This window comes from Salmo salar, chromosome 26 (assembly GCF_965601325.2).
Source record: "Salmo salar chromosome 26, fSalSal1, whole genome shotgun sequence".
NCBI classification, from domain to species: domain Eukaryota; kingdom Metazoa; phylum Chordata; class Actinopteri; order Salmoniformes; family Salmonidae; genus Salmo; species Salmo salar.
This window is the reverse complement of record NC_138316.1, coordinates 37,535,938-37,558,458: the sequence shown is the minus strand read 5'-3', so window position 1 is coordinate 37,558,458 and position 22,521 is coordinate 37,535,938. Positions and strand designations below refer to the sequence as shown.

At 44.7% G+C, this 22,521-nt stretch overlaps 1 protein-coding gene across 1 annotated transcript in view; it reads left to right on the top strand.

The window, feature by feature from the left end:
• Positions 1-4,148: 4,148 nt before the first annotated feature.
• The window catches only part of LOC123730786 (alpha/beta hydrolase domain-containing protein 17C), a 50,715-nt gene continuing 32,342 nt past the window's right edge, over positions 4,149-22,521 (top strand). Inside the window, exon 1 of the mRNA XM_045708747.2 lies at positions 4,149-5,029. Coding sequence (XP_045564703.1) covers positions 4,545-5,029 — 485 coding nt within the window. The 5' untranslated portion in view covers positions 4,149-4,544. The remainder of the gene's footprint in view (positions 5,030-22,521) is intronic.

Genomic DNA, 22,521 nt, shown 5'->3' with positions numbered 1-22,521 from the left:
CCTTGGCCAGGTTTATGAATACAGCTGCACAGTATTGTCTTTTATCGATGGAGGTTATGATATCGTTTAGGACCTTGAGCGTGGCTGAGGTGCATCCATGACCAGCTCTGAAACCAGATTGCATAGCAGAGAAGGTACGGTGGGATTCAAAATGGTTGGAGATCTGTTTGTTAACTTGGCTTTAAAGACCTTAGAAAGGCAGGGTAGGATGGCTATAGGTCTGTAGCAGTTTGCATCTAGAGTATCTCCCCCGTTGAAAAGGTGATGACAGCGGCATCTTTCCAATCTTTAGGGATCTCAGACGATACAAAAAAAAAGAGGTTGAACAGGCTAGTAATAGGGGTTGCAACAATTGTGGTGGATAATTTTAGAATGAGGGTCCAGATTGTCTAGCCCAGCTGATTTGTAAGGGTCCAGACTTGGCAGCTCTTTTAGAACATCAGCCATCTGGATTTGAGTGAAGGAGAAGCGGGGGGGCTTGGGCAAGTTGCTGTGGGGGGGGGTGCAGGACTGTTGGCCGGGGTAGCCAGGTGAAAAGCATGGCCAGCCGTAGACAAATGCTCATCGAAATTCTCAAATATCGTGGATTTATCGGTGGTGACAGTGTTTCCTAGCCTCAGTGCAGTGGGCAAAAACTGAGTTTGTGCTACAGGATACACATTTCTGTTTGAAAAAGCTAGCCTTTGCTTTCCTGACTGACTGTGTATATTGGTTCCTAACTTCCCTCAAAAGCTGCATGTCACTGGGGCTATTCGATGCTAATGCAGTACACCACAGGATGTTTTTGTGCTGGTCTAGGGCAGTCAAGTCAGGAGTGAACCAGGGGCTATATCTGTTCTTAGTTCTACATTTGTTGAATGGGGCATGCTTATTTAGGATGGTGTGGAAACACTAAGAAGAAATAGGTATCTCACTGTTGCCGCTTGTTATAGACCCCCTTCAGCCCCACAGCTGTGCCCTGGACACCATATGTGAATTGATTGCCCATCTATCTTCAGAGTTCGTACTGTTAGGTGACCTAAACTGGGATATGCTTAACACACCGGCCGTCCTACAATCTAAGATGGATGCCCTCAATCTCACAAATTATCAAGGAACCTATCAGGTACAACCCTAAATCCATAAACATGGGCACCCTCATAGATATCATCATGACCAACTTGCCCTCAAAATACACCTCTGCTGTCTTCAACCAGGATCGCCGCGATCACTGCCTCATTGCCTGCGTCGTAATGGGTCCGCGGTCAAACGACCACCCCTCATCACTGTCAAACGCTCCCTAAAATACTTCAGCGAGCAGGACTTTCTAATCGACCTGGCCCGGGTATCCTGGAAGGATATTGACCTCATCCTGTCAGTAGAGGATGCCTGGTTCTGGATAGATGGGTATTCAAAGTTAGAAGCTCGAATTGTTTGGGCACTAACCAGGATAGTATGACAGAAGTCTTCAGGCTCTCTTTGCAATAGATTGCAACTCCACCCCCTTTGGCAGTTCTATCTTGACAGAAAATGATGTCTTTGGGGATGGAAATATCAGAATTTTTGGTGGCCTTCCTAAACCAGGATTCAGACATGGCTAGGACATCAGGGTTGGCTAAAGCAGTGACTAAAACAACCTTAGGGAGGAGACTTCTGATGTTAACATGCATGAAACCAAGGCTTTTAGAGTTACAGAAGTCAACAAATGAGTGACCTGGGGAGTAGGTGTAGTACTGGAGGCTACAGGGCCTGGGTTAATCTCTACATCACCAGAGGAACAGAGGAGTAGGATAAGGCTATGGCTAAAGGCTATAAGAACTGGTCTAGTGCGTTGGGAACAGAGAATAAATTGAGTTCTGGGCGTGGTGGAATAGAATCAGGGCATAGTGTACAGACAAGGGTATGGTAGGATGTGAGTACAGTGGAGATAAACCTAGGTATTGAGTGATGAGAGGTTGCATCTCTGGGGGCACCAGTTAAGCCAGGTGAGGTCTCCGCATGCGTGGGACAGAAGAGCCATCTAAGGCATGTTGAGCGGGACTGGGGGCTCTACAGTGAAATAAAACTAACCGAAACAGCAGCAGACAAGGCATATTGACATTAGAAAGAGGCATAAAGCAATCACAGGTTTTGGTCGGGAGAGCTAAGACAACAGCTAAATGGCAATGAATGGGCAAAGGGGGTCAGTTAGGTACACACAAGGCCTGAGTTCGAGGCTGGGGCCGACATATAAACAGAGGTAGTGTTAATATACAGTCCAGCAGGCTTCAGCTGTGTAGCCGAGTGATCATAAGGTCTAATGAGCAGCAATAGGAGGGTCAGGGAGCCATTCTGTAGTCGCTACCACGCTAGGCAAGCGGGAGACACGGCGTTCAGAAAGCTAGCGGGCCGGGGATAGCAGATGGGTCTTCGGCGACGTCGCAACGGAAAAGTCTGTTGAAACCACATCGGACGATTACGTCGGCAGACCAGTCGTGATGGATCGGCGAGGCGCCATGTCAACAATATGGGGTCCAGGCCAATTGGCAAGATATTGCGACCCCAGTGATGACTCCCTTCAACCTAACATAAGCACCAGGGACATGTCTTTTAATCTTCTCTTGCTGAGCCTGGCTACCACACAATATAAACAATCTACCATTTCAAATGAACCAAGCTAATTTCACATCACCTACTTCTTTCTCTATGGCATTAGTTAGATAGGGTGTAAGGCCCTGTGGTCTTATCAAACACCATCACCACTCCAACACATCACTACTCTTGCCCTCTTTACTAGATGCTCCAATGCTTTCTGTATCAAGATCTCACTTCTTCCTGTTATGTACAACGCTTGGAGGAGGAAACACCCTGCTACAAATCAACTCCCCATGGGGTGAAAGAGGTATGTGATTGTAGGTAAGGATGACAAAGAAATTCCCTGTACATGGTATTATCTCCTTAACACGGTAATGTGGGGGAAAGGGGCTAGACAGAACCAAAGCAAAGAAAGTAAAAGTTAAAGCACCCCCTCCTAACCTTTTAGCACCTCCTGGCACACTAACCAAAATACAGGGGGTGGTCTGCCCAGGTCTTACCTAGTGTGCATAGACAGTAAATACTACAGGTTATGTATGCCCGCAAGCCTCTTGCCTAAGCACTCCCAAGGTACCTTCTCCTTCCCCCCTGGGAACAAACAGAATAATTACTAACAAAGTGAACAATTTCAATAATCAAAAACACTGCATCCCATAGGCATTTAAAAAAAAACACTAAGGCCTACCTCAGAAGTAGCAGCTACAAAATACCTTCAACAAAACTGTCACTGAGTAGCACCAACCAACACAGAATATCAAAGAAGCTCCCTCCTTTTGATAAAGGAACACTGGCTTTTATCCAGCTGGAGAAGGAGTTGGTAATTGAAAACAGCTGTTTCCCCTGACGAGAGGGAGGGTTCAGAGCTCCAATCATCGATTGGGGCGACCAATCAGCTGCTTAGAATCCAGGAAGCCATCCTGAAATACACACATACTAACACATACAAACCCAAAACACAGAAACTGGGGAACGTAACATATGTCTTTCCACTACTGACCATTCTGGTCATTGACCCTTATCCTCCCACTCCATAACATCAGAACTGACACCCATATTGTTGCATCACCCACTTTTTCTAGATTTCGTCCGCACGACTCGCTCCCCGTTGCGACCTCGAATCTGTATGTCAGACATTTACTAGCCTTTAGTGCTGAGCATTAAGCAACATTTGGGGGGGGTGATCACAACCAACTGACAGGTGCATATACCGCCACCTATCATTCTCACATGCATTACATTTTCTCAATGAATATTCTAAACCTATTTATATTTCTGGTCCTTAAACTGTCCATTTTCTTTTCACAGCAATTTGCATGTTTGTTTCCAACCCAATGGATCTACAACTAATGTACATTTATTCAGATGCAATTACAGGAAAAGCAACACTATTTCCATTCAAACTGTGGTTTCAGGCAAACGATTGATGTAGCTAGCATGAACAAAGCTGTTGCATGATTGCATATGCATTAGAGAAAACACTCATATTTCAATAATAGCCTACTATCAAGTGAGTGACTGCATAATATGCATATTATTGCTACTACGGTTCTGTCATCAACATGATTTTGACGAAAAAGTGCGAAAGGATATCCGGTTCGACCGGAAATCTTATATTTGGCGTTACTGCTGAAAGATATGGCTGCATACATTGTATTAGCCTGCTAACTCGACGTTTACGTTTGACATAAGCTTAAGTCTTCGACCAACGTTTTGAAATTGTATGACAACAAGGAAGTTATATCGCTTCTGTAGACACCAAAAAAAATCGTTAACCATGTTAACGACTTTCTGAGTTTTGTAAATCACGTTAGCTACCAAGCTATACAAAGGAGAAACCAGTTAGCCAGCTACTAGCCTAGCTAGTACTAGGTGGCTAGCTTGTTTAGCTCCTTACGAAGTGTTTTATTGTTATTTTGTTACCAGCCAGATAAAAAAAACAGAGCTGGATACATTTGCTGGTGTTACAAAGAAAAAGCGTCAATCGAGCCTCAATGCCCGAACAAGGCCCAAGGATGAATGGTTTTTCCCTCGGCGAACTATGCTGGCTATTCTGTTGCCCGCCCTGCCCCAGTCGCATCGCATCCAAACTAGCCTTTCTCCCTCCCGAACCCACGTACTCCGTACACACCGATGCTAACGGGACGAGTAGCCTGCATCTAACCGAGCGAGCAGACTGGCAGTACTCCCAACGCGAACTGGACGCTGTCGAGGTGTTCAACACCAGAACCAGTCGGGGAAACCGACTGGGTTGCATGTTTGTACGATGCGCACCCAACAGCCGGTACACGTTGCTCTTTTCCCACGGTAACGCAGTGGACTTAGGCCAAATGTGCAGTTTCTACATCGGCCTCGGCTCGAGGATAAACTGCAACGTCTTCTCGTATGATTATTCGGGCTACGGTGTCAGCAGCGGGAAACCGTCAGAAAAGAACCTGTATGCGGACATCGAGGCTGCCTGGCAGGTGCTAAGGAACAAGTGAGTATAGCACTAGCCTATACAGCCAGTGTCAACAAGCTAACATGCAAGCTACATAGCTAGTTGGGTTTATTGTATTGGGCTTTGTTAGTTAGCCAACGTTTGCTAGCTACCGTACTCCATTTCTATGGCTGCCCCCCTCCCTCTCCATATTTGATTGCTATGACAACCACTATAACATGCCTGCACAGCTTTTTTATTGATTTGCCTACACAGCTGAGAGCAGAGCATTAGCTATTCATTTATATGGCTGAGATGACTGGTAACATTAGATTCTGTGCACACGTTTAGGTGGTAGCTAGTTGCATAGTGATTTGATACTTTGCACATATTCAATTGATTTTGTGCCATGCTACTCTGAACATGTCCAGAAGCTTCCATGTTTAAACTTTGATGATCTGTGCAGGCCAGACAACTCCTCTTGAAGCCCACACTGGAACTTTAAACATTAATTTACAATAGTTTGTGTCTTATACTTAATCAGGTAAAACCTTCTGAATGTGTCCAAAAACGTTGATCTTCCAGAAATCATAATAACAGGTTTGACGTGTCTCCTCTTTATGCGGAGGACAGAGAGCTTTAGTTATAAACTAGCCATAGCAGGTGACACTAGCTTACTAGCCCAGCTATGAGATGCTTAAGGCAGGGTCAGGGCAGGACAGACTGCCTGGCATTTTAGTTGCTAGATTACTGAGAGACAACTGCCAACTCCCAGCTTCCTTTCCTTGTTTACTTGCTCTTTATCCTGACAGGCTGTTAGTTCCTTCAGTTTCAGATAGTGTGACTGTCTGTCGCATAACTCTTCAATGTAGGCCTATGCCTTGCACAGGAGGCTGGTGGCACCTTAATTGGGGAGGACAGGCTTGTGGAGTGGAAGCAGTGGAATGGTATCAAACACATGGTTTCCAATATTATAAGCCATCCTCCCCTCAGCAGCCTCCACTGATGTCTAGGTGCTGCCCATGTGACTTAACTCCCAAATTAAGTCGGAAGTAAAGGAAGCCTGGTGCAACTCTGCTGCCGGCGCCTTTTCAGTTCCACATTCAATATTCAAGACAACGACAGTGGTTGGATAAAGCAGAAACTTATAGGCAGCCATGTTGCTAGTCTTAATGAATATCCACCAGAAAAGAGACCCAAAATTGTTATTTTGTTCCTCTGCCTATTCCCCAAAAGTGTGCATGGATGAAAAGTAATGGAAAGTAATGTACTGGTGTAAGGGCTATGATGGAAACTCCCTCCAGCCCAATGCTTTGTCATTTACCACGTTTCTAGCCACAGTTTTTCTGAAAGTAAAGTCCTACTGTATAAAACAAAATCAGGACAGCTGTTATGGAAACAGGAAGTTTCGGTACAATTTTGATAAATGCCAAATTTGTTCGTTAAACATGGTTTGATCTTTTTGTCCGTAAAATTAATTATGCGAGAAATGGCAGTAGAAATGCTGATATATTGTTATAATAACCATATTGAAGTGGTGTGATTATATGGTGTGTGTGGTCCTTCCGCTACAACACGGGGAAACCATGCAGTGTGTTAGGCTGCAGATGAACTTCACAGGCTGGTGAAAGTGCCAGTGATCAGGTTGATGCTGCTTTCCAATAAATATCAAGAGTCTTCTAGGAACATGGTCGACGCTTAACTGCCGTTTGACAAAAAATGTTCTCGCTCTTAGTCTTGTCCATAATCTCATCATGTAGACTAGCCTACCCGCACAGCCTACCCGCACTGTATCTGTGAGCGGTTGGCTAGAGCGCATGTGCCAAGACCAGAGTAGGCACATTTGCTATTTAATTCAACAGTTTTCGTGACAACTATTATTTGGTACATGAAAACTAAAGCAAAAAAAAATACATTTTGTGTCTACTGTCATCAGCAAAAAGTCAGTTTGGTGGCTCACCACTGGTAGGGAAGATGTGCATATTTCTTTTCATGTGGCATTTTGAATATTCGCATGAAAACCTTCCAATTGGATGGAAACCTAGCTAGAGAGGGGGATAGAACGAGGCCACACTTCAGGTAGAAGGAGCAAGTTAGAAAATAAATAGTCTAATGAATAGTATGTTGGAAACTGGGAACCTCTCCCACCATAACTGGACCACTCACACCAGGGGTTGTGTTTATGAAGGAAACAACAACATCAGGAGACGGTGTGAAAGGTTGAGCAGTGAAGCAGTGTCTTAAATGTTTCTCAGCTCTTAAGGTTTCAGTACTGGCTACTTTCACATTGGGATAGGGTCAAGACCAGGGATCAGTTTGGCTGGCTACTTTCACATTGGGATAGGGTCAAGACCAGGGATCAGTTTGGCTGGCTCCTTTCACATTGGGATAGGGTCAAGACCAGGGATCAGTTTGGCTGGCTCCTTTCACATTGGGATAGGGTCAAGACCAGGGATCAGTTTGACTGACTCCTTTCACATTGGGATAGGGCCAAGACCAGGGATCAGTTTGACTGGCTCCTTTCACATTGGGATAGGGTCAAGACCAGGGATCAGTTTGACTAACTCCTTTCACATTGGGATAGGGTCAAGACCAGGGATCAGTTTGACTGACCTCTTTCACATTGGGATAGGGTCAAGACCAGGGATCAGTTTGACTGACTCCTTTCACATTGGGATAGGGCCAAGACCAGGGATCAGTTTGACTGACTCCTTTCACATTGGGATAGGGTCAAGACCAGGGATCAGTTTGGCTGGCTCCTTTCACATTGGGATAGGGTCAAGACCAGGGATCAGTTTGGCTGGCTCCTTTCACATTGGGATAGGGTCAAGACCAGGGATCAGTTTGACTGACTCCTTTCACATTGGGATAGGGCCAAGAACAGGGATCAGTTTGACTGACTCCTTTCACATTGGGATAGGGTCAAGACCAGGGATCAGTTTGGCTGGCTCCTTTCACATTGGGATAGGGTCAAAACCAGGGATCAGTTTGGCTGGCTCCTTTCACATTGGGATAGGGTCAAGACCAGGGATCAGTTTGGCTGGCTCCTTTCCTTTCACATTGGGATAGGGTCAAGACCAGGGATCAGTTTGGCTGGCTCCTTTCACATTGGGATAGGGTCAAGACCAGGGATCAGTTTGGCTGGCTCCTTTCACATTGGGATAGGGTCAAGACCAGGGATCAGTTTGACTGACTCCTTTCACATTGGGATAGGGTCAAGACCAGGGATCAGTTTGGCTGGCTCCTTTCACATTGGGATAGGGTCAAGACCAGGGATCAGTTTGGCTGGCTCCTTTCACATTGGGATAGGGTCAAGACCAGGGATCAGTTTGACTGACTCCTTTCACATTGGGATAGGGTCAAGACCAGGGATCAGTTTGGCTGGCTCCTTTCACATTGGGATAGGGTCAAGGCCCGGGATCAGTTTGGCTGGCTCCTTTCACATTAGGCTATTGTGTCAAATAGCCCACTTGGTATGCAACTTTTTAGGGAAGTTAGGAACCAATATACACATGCAGTTAGGAAAGCAAAGGCTATCCTTTTCTAACAGAAATTTGCATCCTGTAGCACAAACTCAAAAAAGTTCTGGGACACTGTAAAGTCCATGGAGAATAAGAGCACCTCCTCCCAGCTGCCCACTGCACTGAGGCTAGGAAACACTGTCACCACCGATAAATCCACGATAATCGAGAATTTCATTAAGCATTTTTTTTACGGCTGGCCTTGCGTTCCACCTGGCTACCCCTACCCCGGTCAACAGCCCCCCCCCCCCCCCCCCACAGCAACTCGCCCAAACCTCCTCCATTTCTCCTTCACCCAAATCCAGATAGCTGATGTTCTGAAAGAGCTGCAAAACTGGACCCCTACAAATCAGCTGGGCTAGACAATCTGGACCCTCTCTAAAATTATCTGCCGAAATTGCTGCAACCCCTATTGCTGGCCTGTTCAACCTCTCTTTCGTATCGTCTGAGATTCCCAAAGATTGGAAAGCTGCCGCGGTCATCCCCCTTTTCAAAGGGGGAGACACTCTAGACCCAAACTGCTACAGACCTATATCCATCCTACCCTGCCTTTCTAAGGTCTTCGAAAGCCAAGTTAACAAACAGATTTCCGACCATTTCGAATCCCACCGTACCTTCTCCGCTATGCAATCTGGTTTCAGAGCTGGTCATGGATGCACCTCAGCCATGCTCAAGGTCCTAAAAGATATCATAGCCACTATCGATAAGAGACAATACTGTGCATTCATCGACCTGGCCAAGGCTTTCGACTCTGTCAATCGCCACATTCTTATCGGCAGACTCAACAGCCTTGGTTTCTCAAATGACTGCCTCCCCTGGTTCACCAACTACTTCTCTGATAGAGTTCAGTGTGTCAAATCAGAGGGCCTGTTGTCCGGACCTCTGGCAGTCGCTATGGGGGTGCCACAGGGTTCAATTCTCGGGCCGACTCTCTTCTCTGTATACATCAATGATGTCGCTCTTGCTGCTGGTGATTCTCTGATCCACCTCTACACAGACGACACCATTCTGTATACTTCTGGCCCTTCTTTGGACACTGTGTTAACTAACCTCCAGACAAGCGTCAATGCCATTCAACTCCACTTCTGTGGCCAACTGCTCTTAAATGCAAGTAAAACTAAATGCATGCTCTTCAACCGATTGCTGCCCGCACCTGCCCGCCCGTCCAGCATCACTACTCTGGACGGTTCTGACTTAGAATATGTGGACAACTACAAATACCTAGGTGTCTGGTTAGACTGTAAACTCTCCTTCCAGACTCACATTAAGCATCTCCGATCCAAAATTAAATCTAGAATCGGCTTCCTATTTCGCAACAAAGCATCCTTCACTCATGCTGCCAAACATACCCTTGTAAAACTGACCATCCTACCGATCCTTGACTTCGGCGATGTCATTTACAAAATAGCCTCCAACACTCTACTCAACAAATTGGATGCAGTCTATCACAGTGCCATCCGTTTTGTCACCAAAGCCCCATATACTACCCACCACTGCGACCTGTATGCTCTCGTTGGCTGGCCCTCGCTTCATACTCGTTGCCAAACCCACTGGCTCCAGGTCATCTACAAGTCTTTGCTAGGTAAAGCACCGCCTTATCTCAGCTCACTTGTCACCATAGCAACACCCACCCGTAGCACGTGCTCCAGCAGGTATCTTTCACTGGTCATCCCCAAAGCCAATTCCTCCTTTGGCCGCCTTTCCTTCCAGTTCTCTGCTGCCAATGACTGAAACGAACTGCAAAAATCACTGAAGCTGGAGACTCATATCTCCCTCAATAGCTTTAAGCACCAGCTGTCAGAGCAGCTCACAGATTACTGCACCTGTACATAGCCCATCTGTAAATAGCCCATCCAACTACCTCATCCCCATACTGTTTATTTATTTATCTTGCTCCTTTGCACCCCAGTATCTCTACTTGCACATACATCTTCTGCACATCTATCACTCCAGTGTTTAATTGCTATATTGTAATTACTTTGCCACTGTGGCCTATTTATTGCCTTACCTCCCTTATCTTACCTCATTTGCACACACCGTATATAGACTTTTTCTACTGTATTATTGACTGTATGTTTGTTTATTCCATGTGCAACTCTGTGTTGTTGTATGTGTTGAACTGCTTTGCTTTATCTTGGCTAGGTGGCAATTGTAAATGAGGACTTGTTCTCAACTAGCTTACCTGGTTAAATAAAGGTAAAATAACAGGGGTGCCCTTTTGATTGGTGCCGTTTTTATAAACTAATTACTTTTAACATTTTATTTTTAGTCTCTTTTCTCAGCTTGAAATGCAACAAATTGCCTGTTGAACTAGATACTTTCTCACGAACTCATTAATCTTGATAAAAGTCCCCTCCCTTCTGCCACCACACGCTTGTCCTCATCGCATGCACCAGCTTCCCACCTGCGCCGGGCAGCGAGTTTGAAAAAAATACTGTCTATCGGTTTCTTTGGAACTGCTGACATATGTTGGGTTTATCATCTAGCCTACACTAGACATGATCAGCTGGTACAGTATACCCAGGAGTGCATCTAGCAAGGAAGTACTGTTTCTAACTCCCTTTTAATCTGTCGTTCTAGCTTGGTTAGCTGTTTTTTGTTGTTGCAGAAAATAAAGGCCTATGTTTTAAAAAACCATGTATGATGAATTGGGCTACAGGAGTAGTAGAAACGTTTGAATGAGCACCTGCCCCATCAAAGGTCTCTGCATGGCCCTGGAGCTAGGCCTATTGATTCCACCGCTAAGGCCCTATTCCGTCATATCACACCTATGGAAGGGAGTGAATGAGGGCACTAGTGAGGGTACCACTGTTTGGAATGGAATGCAGCCTGTGTATATCAACAAATAGGAAACTACAGTCATTACTGCTCTAAGCCTTGTAAACATTAGATTGTTCGGCTAGTAGTCCAATTGTGTAGTGAGATGAGGTTAGATACACTTTGAATGCATAGTGGTTTCACTTAGTGATGCACCGATATGACATACCGATATCCAATATTCTCCTTGCCAAAAAAACGATACCGATATTTACAATTGTAGCTGCCTTTTAGCGTTCTAGTGCAGTTTAAATAGTTGAAACACACACACACTGACCAAAAAGTTATTTTGTTGGCATTTACGTATGTCCCCTTTACCAGTAAAACACAATCAAAACCTCTTTCTTTCACTTACTTGCTGTTTCATTGTTCATTTGTTCAGTCTCAACCAGGATTTCATCATACATGTCAAGCAGTGAAGTTTCAGCTCTGTCTGTGGCCTCTCTTCCTCGGAGCGCACTGTCACTGTGTCTGTTTCCATCTTGTCCAGCTGTGTTTGTAACATTTCACGTAAACCCTGTTTCTTGTCTGAGTCGAAGTAGTGGTCCTTGTACCTAGCATCAAGCATGGTGGCGACACAGTAAAGAGGCTCAGAGAGAATGCCACCGAATCGCTTGTTCACAGCCTGCCGATACAGACCGTGGGGTTTTGTTGAGCAGGCGTGTCAATGCCATGACAGAGGGTATCCCGTCGGCTACATACGCAGTTGATTAGCTTATTTCTTGAGTCCGTTCGATTGGCGCTAGGAGTGTGTTCAAGTTTCAAATGTTCTCAAAAGTCATTGAAATGGCAGCAGTGGTATGAGAACCAGCACATTCTTGAGCTTGCAATACGGCTTTCCTCAGTACGAAATCCTCGTCGACCCACTGTGCTGTCAGACTCGGCATGCTCATGGGGCTGACATTGCTGGTCCAAATATCAGTCGTGAAGCTAATAGCAGTAACATAGCAAGTAACTCATAGATGTGAGTTTCAACAATTCTGTGTAACTCTGGTAGGGCAACATCTGAAAAATAGACCTACTTGGTAGTGTGTACCGGGGCTCGAGGTGCTCGACCAGTCGGCGAAAGCCGACATCATCCACGACAGAATGGTTGATTGTCAAGGGCAATGAATTCCATTATCTTGGCATTAATGGATTTTGCCTTTGAGTTGTCTCGCTGAAATTTCCTTACTCTTTGAAATGACTGCTCAACTTAAACTTGTTTAGTTGTTGGAAGTCTGCGCTTAGTATTTTTCAGATTTTGTTCTGTGTAGCGCTGTGTTTTTCGTGGCGTCATTACATTATCTAGGTATGCATGTCAGCTTTGACATCGTTTTTGCATATCGGCGTTAAACTGGACATCGGGTTGAAGCTGATTTTGGCATTTTTAGCTAATATCGTCCGATTCCGATATGTTCACCGATATATCGTGCATCCCTCGTTTCACTAGCTGACCAATCTCACAATGTGTGTTAAGCTCTTAGGAATATTATTTTCACCTTATAAGTTATTTTAATACTTTACTCTGCATTTTCTTGGAACCATTAGTCTCCCTAAAAATTGTGAAATATAAGCTGTGTTAATGAAATTGATTCATTCTATAGGCTACATTTAACAGTGACTCCAGGCTTGATCACTCAAGTGTGAGTCTTTACCAGTTCAAAGCCAGGGAGAAAAGCCTTTCAATTCAAACCGTGATCCTTATTAGGTCGAGGAATAACCATTTTGCTAAATTGCACCTTGTGCATTCTACTATTAAAACTTTCAAGAGTAAGTTGAACCCCACACACACACACACACACACACACACACACACACACACACACTTTGCCAACCACGGGTCTAGACTCTAGCTAACCACCATATACTAAAATATCCACACCAGCCACTAGCCAGCCAACCATATATCATGACTTAGAATATTATGAATATTAGGCTATATTATGAATATTAGGCTATATTATGAGTATTAGGCTATATTATGAAGTTATTTAACAGCATTGAAGATAAATCATAACCAGTAAAAATATTATAGGTCTAGCTAACTAGCAGATTTACATTCAGCTGATAGCCTACCCTCTTTTCCCCATGTCAATCATGTCTTTGGGTCACACTGGGCAGCAGGTAGTGGTTAAGAACATTGGGTCAGTAACAGGAAATTGGTTCTAATCACTGAGCAGACTAGGTAAAAGATCAGTCTGTGCCCTTGATCAACCCCCTTAACCCCAATTGCTCCTGTAAGTCTGCTAAATGACTCAAATGTAACGAACTAGCTTGCAATTTGTGATGAGTGAGTGTGTTGCATTAATAAATAGGCCTATGCTAAAACAATAAGTAGCTACAGAAGCAGTTTGTACAGTATGTTATACATTTCTAGATATGAATTCTGAAAGTATATCTTTTTTATATGGTGCTTTTTATTTTTAGCACCTGTCCCCTGAAAGGTCTGTGCACGGTCCTGCACACCACCAGTGTTCAACAAAGGAATAGAGTCCTCGGACTAGCTCCTTTTGTTATTTCCAACAGTTTAAGCTACCTTTTCTTATTGGGCTATTGTCGCTTGGCAGCAATTCTCAAGCAAGGTGGTGTCAAACCATTTTCCCTGGACTTGTTTGACACAATCAGCCTTTTCAGGAGCATGTCAGCTGTAATTGAGTGAGCAAATGAATGGCTCTATAAAGTGGGCTGCTGCTGCCCTGGCGTGCTTCAGGAGAAGCCAGTGTGACACGTTGAGAGCCTGCCTTCAGTGCCTGGTGATAAAGCCCCCTTCAGTCACAATGACCTGGTGATAATGTCCCCTAGTGTGGGAATGCATTTGTGTTTGCAATTGTGTAAGCCTTTCATCATTCCTCTCTTAAACAGCAGTTTGAGTGATACATGTTTGCCTGCCTGTAGGCAGGACTATATCATTATCAACTTCCCACCACTATTTCAACTAGTTTAATTTGCATTCTAGTCTGCTGCCTTCCGATGGGTAATGGCAGGAGCTTCTCCATCATAAACCTCACAGCCATCCTGTCATGGGGATCTGCCACCATATTTGTTATATTGTGTTTATTGTACTTATCAGTTCAGTGCAACCGTGGCATCTTTACCAGTGTTGCAGCCAACTTCACGTCATTCAATGCTCTGTGAGCTTTCTTTGGCCTTATTTTTTAATACAGCTACAGATTACAGACGAACAAATTACTTACACACTGTAATTCATTTTGTTTGCTTGCTGTCACACACTGATCAATAATCCTCGCACTGAACCTCTTTCCTCAAATGAACATGAATTAAAAATAGGATCACAGAAGAATAACACGTACTCCAGCCAGGCCATCTCATCTCCCATTCCAAACATGTCTCTAATTAAAACTGGATTTGACAGATCGTCTGAATGCCATTGAAGGGAGAGCCTTTAACAACTCCTCCTTTTGTGCGTTAAAAATGAAAACATTTCATTATGCCCTGACCCTCCTGAGCTGCCTGCCCATGCATGAAAACACTTAATAATTTCTCCGCTCTTTGAGGTGGCCGGCGTACCTGCGGAAAATATTTATGTTTATTCAATATCTTTTTAATCACATTTGGTGGGAAACCATTAAGATTGTGCCTGGAAACAAACGCGTGCGCACGCACACAACCAATTTGATTTCTTATAAATGAAAAAGGCGTACCTCGGGCAACTCTCTTGAATTGGACAAAGTTGACTAGTGTTCAGTTACAGAGATGGCTACATCAATACTGCTCATTAACGGCTCACTTGATGTGGTGTGTCTCATTCCTGTTGAGTGGTTGGAGAGCCCATATCTCCCAACCACCCTGCCTGTAACACACTGACTTCACATCTCTCGGATGCCATTGATTTAAAGCGATAGTTAACCCAGAATATCAGTCTGTCTGCAGGTTTTAGACTAAAAGGGGTCTGTTGTGTCGATCCCACTATATGCGTTCAGAGAAATCCGCAGGCCTCAGTCCCATTTGAATTGGAAAGATTGTCAGTGGCACCATATTATTCCATTTCATTAAATGGTGCCCATCTTTTCCACTGTTTGACTTGAGACAGTTTTTTAGGTATACGTGAAGGCATCTGTCATTCTTTTATACAGGGGTCGGTGGTGAAGTAGGCCTATCCCTTGAAGCAGGGTGCATGCTTTGGTTTTTGCCCCTGCACTACCCAGCTGATTCAAATAACCAACTCATCAAGCTTTGATTATTTGAATCAGCTGTGTAGTGTTAGGGCATACAGTGAGGGAAAAAAGTATTTGATCCCCTGCTGATTTTGTACGTTAGCCCACTGACAAAGAAATTATCAGTCTATAATTTTAATGGTGGGTTTATTTGAACAGTGAGAGACAGAATAACAAAAAAAAATCCAGAAAAACGCATGTCAAAAATGTTATAAAATGATTTGCATTTTAATGAGGGAAATAAGTATTTGACCCCCTCTCAATAAGAAAGATTTCTGGCTCCCAGGTGTCTTTTATACAGGTAACGAGCTGAGATTAGGAGCACACTCTTAAAGGGAGTGCTCCTAATCTCAGCTTGTTACCTGAATAAAAGACACCTGTCCACAGAAGCAATCAATCAATCAATCAGATTCCAAACTCTCCACCATGGCCAAGACCAAAATTGAAAATAACCGTATAATGCACGAGGACGGAGGCCTGCACATGCCTAGTCAAACAACTGACATGACATTGATAGGCCTGTCTTGCCTGTTATTTTGGCATTAATACGCGGCACATAATCAGTTTGCAAACAATGTAAAAAATTATATATAATTGAGTTAATAAAGCCGCATACAAACATGGTCTCTTTTTGGTTTTCTTGAGTAAAGCAGCTCCAAAACGCAGGTGTTTCAGCCTAGCTCAGTGCTTTCTGTGGTAGAGGGGTAGGCCAGCAGAAAATAGGAACATTGCACGGTGATTAGCTCAGCATTGCACCGTGATTGGCTCAGTGTACTGTCACTCATGGGGACACTACATCACCCACATTTAGTAAGGGTAGACATAAAAAATGTGAGTCCTTGGGTTCTGCCATAGACTTCGATAAGAAGTGTCCATCAAAGAAGGCTCAAGGTCATTGGCCACAGATAAAACAACTTCAAATCACGTTATATCTACAGTAGCTTTGATTGGACTGATCATGTCAACATCTTACTTTCAAAAATGTTTTACCTAGCAGTCATCATCATGAATCAAGTCGACAATCTACTGGCAAATCCTTTTTAATCCTTGTCATACGAAGAGAAATAATGAAGAGAAATAATATATAAAAACGTATCAGTACTCATCGGCCAAAAAGATTACACAAGTTGGAAATGAGACGTTTGGAAGGAATCAGTGGCTAACTGCAAGCTTCGCAAAGAAACTGTACATTTCAAAAGTGCTGAACAAATACTTATATTGACTACGTCCGTTGTCGCTTGCTCATCAATGTCTTAATCGAAATTATGGATTCCCTCTTATCTGCTTGTCGTCCCCTTATGCCATAGTTTGTACATCTCGATTGTCAATAGAAACCACATTTGTTTAAGCAAGTCAGCCATATCAGATCTGTTTTTTAAAAGGCAGTAAATGAGGCTGAATGAACTGTTTTGCTGCCAGACAAGGCTCCGCTGAAAGCCAGGTGTAACAGTGGTAAGGTGTTGGGACTCCACTGTTCGGACAGCTTTATGTAGGCCCTAACAGTTTGTGGGCACCGTTTGTCACCGTTATAGTGCAATTAATGTTTTGTTTAGTGTAGTGGCTTTGCTGACATGCATCCCACATTTATTTTTTTTGCCCCACCAAGATTTACATGCTAAAATCGCCACTGTTCTCTCATTACTTTCAAATATCCTGGAGAATCCTCCTCAGTCTCTGAAAACCTGGCGTCACCTCAAGTCATATTTACATTTGACATTTAAGTCATTTAGCAGACGCTCTTATCCAGAGCGACTTACAAAATGGTGCATTCACCTTATGATATCCAGTGGAACAACCACTTTACAATAGTGCATCTAAATCTTTTAAGGGGGGGGGGTTAGAAGGATTACTTTATCCTATCCTAGGTATTCCTTAAAGAGGTGGGTTTACGGTGCCGTTCCCCTCACAGCTCCGTAGGCAAGCACCATGGTCTTGTAGCGGATGCGAGCTTCAACTGGAAGCCAGTGGAGAGAGCGGAGGAGCGGGGTGACGTGAGAGAACTTGGGAATGTTGAACACCAGACGGGCTGCGGCGTTCTGGATGAGTTGTAGGGGTTTAATGGCACAGGCAGGGAGCCCAGCCAACAGCGAGTTGCAGTAATCCAGACGGGAGATGACAAGTGCCTGGATTAGGACCTGCGCCGCTTCCTGTGTGAGGCAGGGTCGTACTCTGCGAATGTTGTAGAGCATGAACCTACAGGATCGGGTCACCGCCTTGATGTTAGTGGAGAACGACCGGGTGTTGTCCAGGATCACGCCAAGGTTCTTAGCACTCTGGGAGGAGGACACAAGGGAGTTGTCAACCGTGATGGCGAGATCATGGAACGGGCAGTCCTTCCCCGGGAGGAAGAGCAGCTCCGTCTTGCCGAGGTTCAGCTTGAGCTGGTGATCCGTCATCCACACTGATATGTCTGACAGACATGCAGAGATGCGATTCGCCGCCTGGTTATCAGAAGGGGGAAAGGAGAAGATTAATTGTGTGTCGTCTGCATAGCAATGATAGGAGAGACCATGTGAGGATATGACAGAGCCAAGTGACTTGGTGTATAGCGAGAATAGGAGAGGGCCTCGAACAGAGCCCTGGGGGACACCAGTGGTGAGAGCGCATGGTGCGGAGACAGATTCTCGCCACGCCACCTGGTAGGAGCGACTTGTCAGGTAGGACGCAATACAAGCGTGGGCCGCGCCGGAGATGCCCAACTCGGAGAGGGTGGAGAGGAGGATCTGATGGTTCACAGTATCAAAGGCAGCAGATAGGTCTAGAAGGATGAGAGCAGAGGAGAGAGAGTTAGCTTTAGCAGTGCGGAGAGCCTCCGTGACACAGAGAAGAGCAGTCTCAGTTGAATGCCCAGTCTTGAAACCTGACTGATTAGGATCAAGAAGGTCATTCTGAGAGAGATAGCAGGAGAGCTGGCCAAGGACGGCACGTTCAAGAGTTTTGGAGAGAAAAGAAAGAAGGGATACTGGTCTGTAGTTGTTGACATCGGAGGGATCGAGTGTAGGTTTTTTCAGAAGGGGTGCAACTCTCGCTCTCTTGAAGACGGAAGGGACGTAGCCAGCGGTCAAGGATGAGTTGATGAGCGAGGTGAGGAAGGGGAGAAGGTCTCCGGAAATGGTCTGGAGAAGAGAGGAGGGGATAGGGTCAAGTGGGCAGGTTGTTGGGCGGCCGGCCGTCACAAGACGCGAGATTTCATCTGGAGAGAGAGGGGAGAAAGAGGTCAAAGCACAGGGTAGGGCAGTGTGAGCAGGACCAGCGGTGTCGTTTGACTTAGCAAACGAGGATCGGATATCGTCAACCTTCTTTTCAAAATGGTTGACGAAGTCATCCGCAGAGAGGGAGGAGGGGGGGGGGAGGGGGAGGAGGATTCAGGAGGGAGGAGAAGGTAGCAAAGAGCTTCCTAGGGTTAGAGGCAGATGCTTGGAATTTAGAGTGGTAGAAAGTGGCTTTAGCAGCAGAGACAGAAGAGGAGAATGTAGAGAGGAGTGAGTGAAAGGATGCCAGGTCCGCAGGGAGGCGAGTTTTCCTCCATTTCCGCTCGGCTGCCCGGAGCCTTGTTCTGTGAGCTCGTAGTGAGTCGTCGAGCCACGGAGCAGGAGGGGAGGACCGAGCCGGCCTGGAGGATAGGGGACAGAGAAAATCAAAGGATGCAGAAAGGGAGGAGAGGAGGGTTGAGGAGGCAGAATCAGGAGATAGGTTGGAGAAGGTTTGAGCAGAGGGAAGAGATGATAGGATGGAAGAGGAGAGAGTAGCGGGAGAGAGAGCGAAGGTTGGGACGGCGCAATACCATCCGAGTAGGGGCAGAGTGAGAAGTGTTGGATGAGAGCAAGAGGGAAAAGGATACAAGGTAGTGGTCGGAGATTTGGAGGGGAGTTGCAATGAGATTAGTGGAAGAACAGCATCTAGTAAAGATGAGGTCAAGCGTATTGCCTGCCTTGTGAGTAGGGGGGGAAGGTGAGAGGGTGAGGTCAAAAGAGGAGAGGAGGGGAAAGAAGGAGGCAGAGAGGAATGAGTCAAAGGTAGACGTGGGGAGGTTAAAGTCACCCAGAACTGTGAGAGGTGAGCCATCCTCAGGAAAGGAACTTATCAAGGCGTCAAGCTCATTGATGAACTCTCCAAGGGAACCTGGAGGGCGATAAATGATAAGGATGTTAAGCTTGAAAGGGCTGGTAACTGTGACAGCATGGAATTCAAATGAGGAGATAGACAGATGGGTCAGGGGAGAAAGAGAGAATGTCCACTTGGGAGAGATGAGGATTCCAGTGCCACCACCCCGCTGGCTCGATGCTCTAGGGGTATGCGAGAACACGTGGGCAGACGAAGAGAGAGCAGTAGGAGTAGCAGTGTTATCTGTGGTAATCCATGTTTCCGTCAGCGCCAGGAAGTCTAGGGACTGGAGGGTAGCATAGGCTGAGATGAACTCAGCCTTGTTGGCTGCAGACCGGCAGTTCCAGAGGCTGCCGGAGACCTGGAACTCCACGTGGGTCGTGTGCGCTGGGACCACCAGGTTAGAGTGGCAGCGGCCACGCGGTGTGAAGCGTTTGTATGGCCTGTGCAGAGGGGAGAGAACAGGGATAGACAGACACATAGTTGACAAGCTACAGAAGTGTTGTTTCTTGTATTATTGTCTCTTGTGTCTTTAGAGAACTGTTTCACTTTGATATCCTTTTTCTTCTGTCCTGATTTTCTCTTTCTTTTCTTCTGTTAACTAGATATTCTTTGTTGTTCTTCGTTAGCTAGCTAGCTTCTTCCAAAAGAGTCCCTAGCAACTGCTTAGCAACTGGTAAACAATTCAGCTTGCTAAGATGACTACAATTTTATGAAAAATAGTTATTTTTCAAAAGCCTATCTTCTTTGTTTGTTGCTTGTTTTTTCTCCTATTCAGTCTTGCAGTTTTCTTTTGCTTTTTTCCGATGTACTTCACTCTAAAAACCATGTAAATTTCAATATTTGTAGGAGCTCATGTCATATGTACAGTGCCTTCAGAATATTCACACGCCTGGACTTTTTCCACACTTTGTTGTGTTATTTTAAATGGATTGCATTTAGACTTCAGGCCCTATGTCACTGGCCTACACACAATACCCCATAATGACGAAGTGGAACTATGTTTTTTGATATTTTTACAAAATAATAAAAAATGAAAAGCTGAAATGTCTTGAGTATTCAACCCCTTTGTTATGGCAAGCCTAAATAAGTTCAGGAGTAAACATTTGCTGAACAAATCATTTACTAAGTTGCATGGACTCACAGGGAGCAATAAGTGTTTAACATGATTTGTGAATGACTACCTCATCTCTGTACCCCACACATACAGATAATTGTAAGGTCCCTCAGTCGTGCAGTGAATTTCAAACACAGATTCAACCACAAAGACCAGGGAGGTTTTCCAATGCCTCGCAAAGGGCAAAAATAAAAAAGACAGTGAATATCCCTTTGAGCTAGTTATTCATTACACTTTGGATGGTATATCAATACACCCAGTCACTTCAAAGATACAGGCATCCTTCCTAACTCAGTTGCTGGAGAGGAAGGAAACCCGTCAGGGAATTCAGTATGAGGCCAATGGTGACTTTAAAACAGTTTGTTTAATGCCTGTGATGGGAGAAAAATGAGGATGGATCAACAATATTGTAGTCACTCTTTAATACTAATCTAAATAACAGTGATAAGGAAGCCTGTAGAGACTAAAAATATTCCAAAACACGCACACTGTTTGCAGCAAGGCACTAAAGCAATACTGCAAAAAATGTGGCATAGCAACTAACCTTTTCTCCCGAATACAAAGTGTTATGTTTGCAATTTCGATTTAGATCAATATACTTGGGTGAACTGTTGGAATCACAGAAATAGAATGATTATTCAAATTCTATAGTTAAAATGTAATATTGGGCACTGAATAATAGTGTTGTTTGACATGACAAGGAATGAAAAAGACATGGAGGCGTTCATAGAATTAGGAATTACAATACTAATAGATTCTCAATGGAGGCGTTATGTCGACAGGGTAGGAACCAAATTGTTGGTCAGTGTTTCCCAGGGGAGTGGGACCCTATAATCTTTGGTTACATTAAAATGTTATCTTACTTCATGTAGTTAACATATGCTTTGCCTATTCCTCTCTGATTTAGGCCTACACCAAAACACAGCTAAGGGCAGTCACAAAGTTAAGGGACAGATTCCTTGAATGTCATTGCTTTCAGATGACAATGAAAAGAATCAGAAAAACCTCCTTTATTGGTTTCATTCTTTCATTACTACTTGTCTTTCTCTGCCATCCCTCACTGTTGCCGGGGTAACGCTGGCGGGAGTGGAGGCGTGCCGCGGCATAGATGAAGTGTGGTTTCCCCCCATGCCCTGAGACAAGATTACTGCCCCATTTAGAGGAGATGGCTGAATGCTAGGGAAGGGCCAGGCACAATATCCCCAAGCTTCCAGAAATGATTTGGTCTGTTATAATACCCTACCTGTAGAATCAATTCAAATCCAACCTTATGTAGGCCTTCTGAACATGAATGCATAGGGTTTTGCCAGCTGAACATGCAGGTTACTCAGTGCATTAAAAGTACTGATAAGAAAGTGAGGATGAAGTGTTCATGATGTCAGATCATATACCAGAAGTTCACAGCATGGCCTTAATATACACTGCTAAAAAAAAATAAAGGGAACACTTAAACAACACAATGTAACTCCAAGTCAATCACACTTCTGTGAAATCAAACTGTCCACTTAGGAAGCAACACTGATTGACAATACATTTCACATGCTGTTGTGCAAATGGAATAGACAACAGGTGGAAATTATAGGCAATTAGCAAGACACCCCCAATAAAGGAGTGGTTCTGCAGGTGGAGACCACAGACCACTTCTCAGTTCCTATGCTTCCTGGCTGATGTTTTGGTCACTTTTGAATGCTGGCGGTGCTTTCGCTCTAGTGGTAGCATGAGACGGAGTCTACAACCCACACAAGTGGCTCAGGTAGTGCAGCTCATCCAGGATGGCACATCAATGCGAGCTGTGGCAAGAAGGTTTGCTGTGACTGTCAGCGTAGTGTCCAGAGC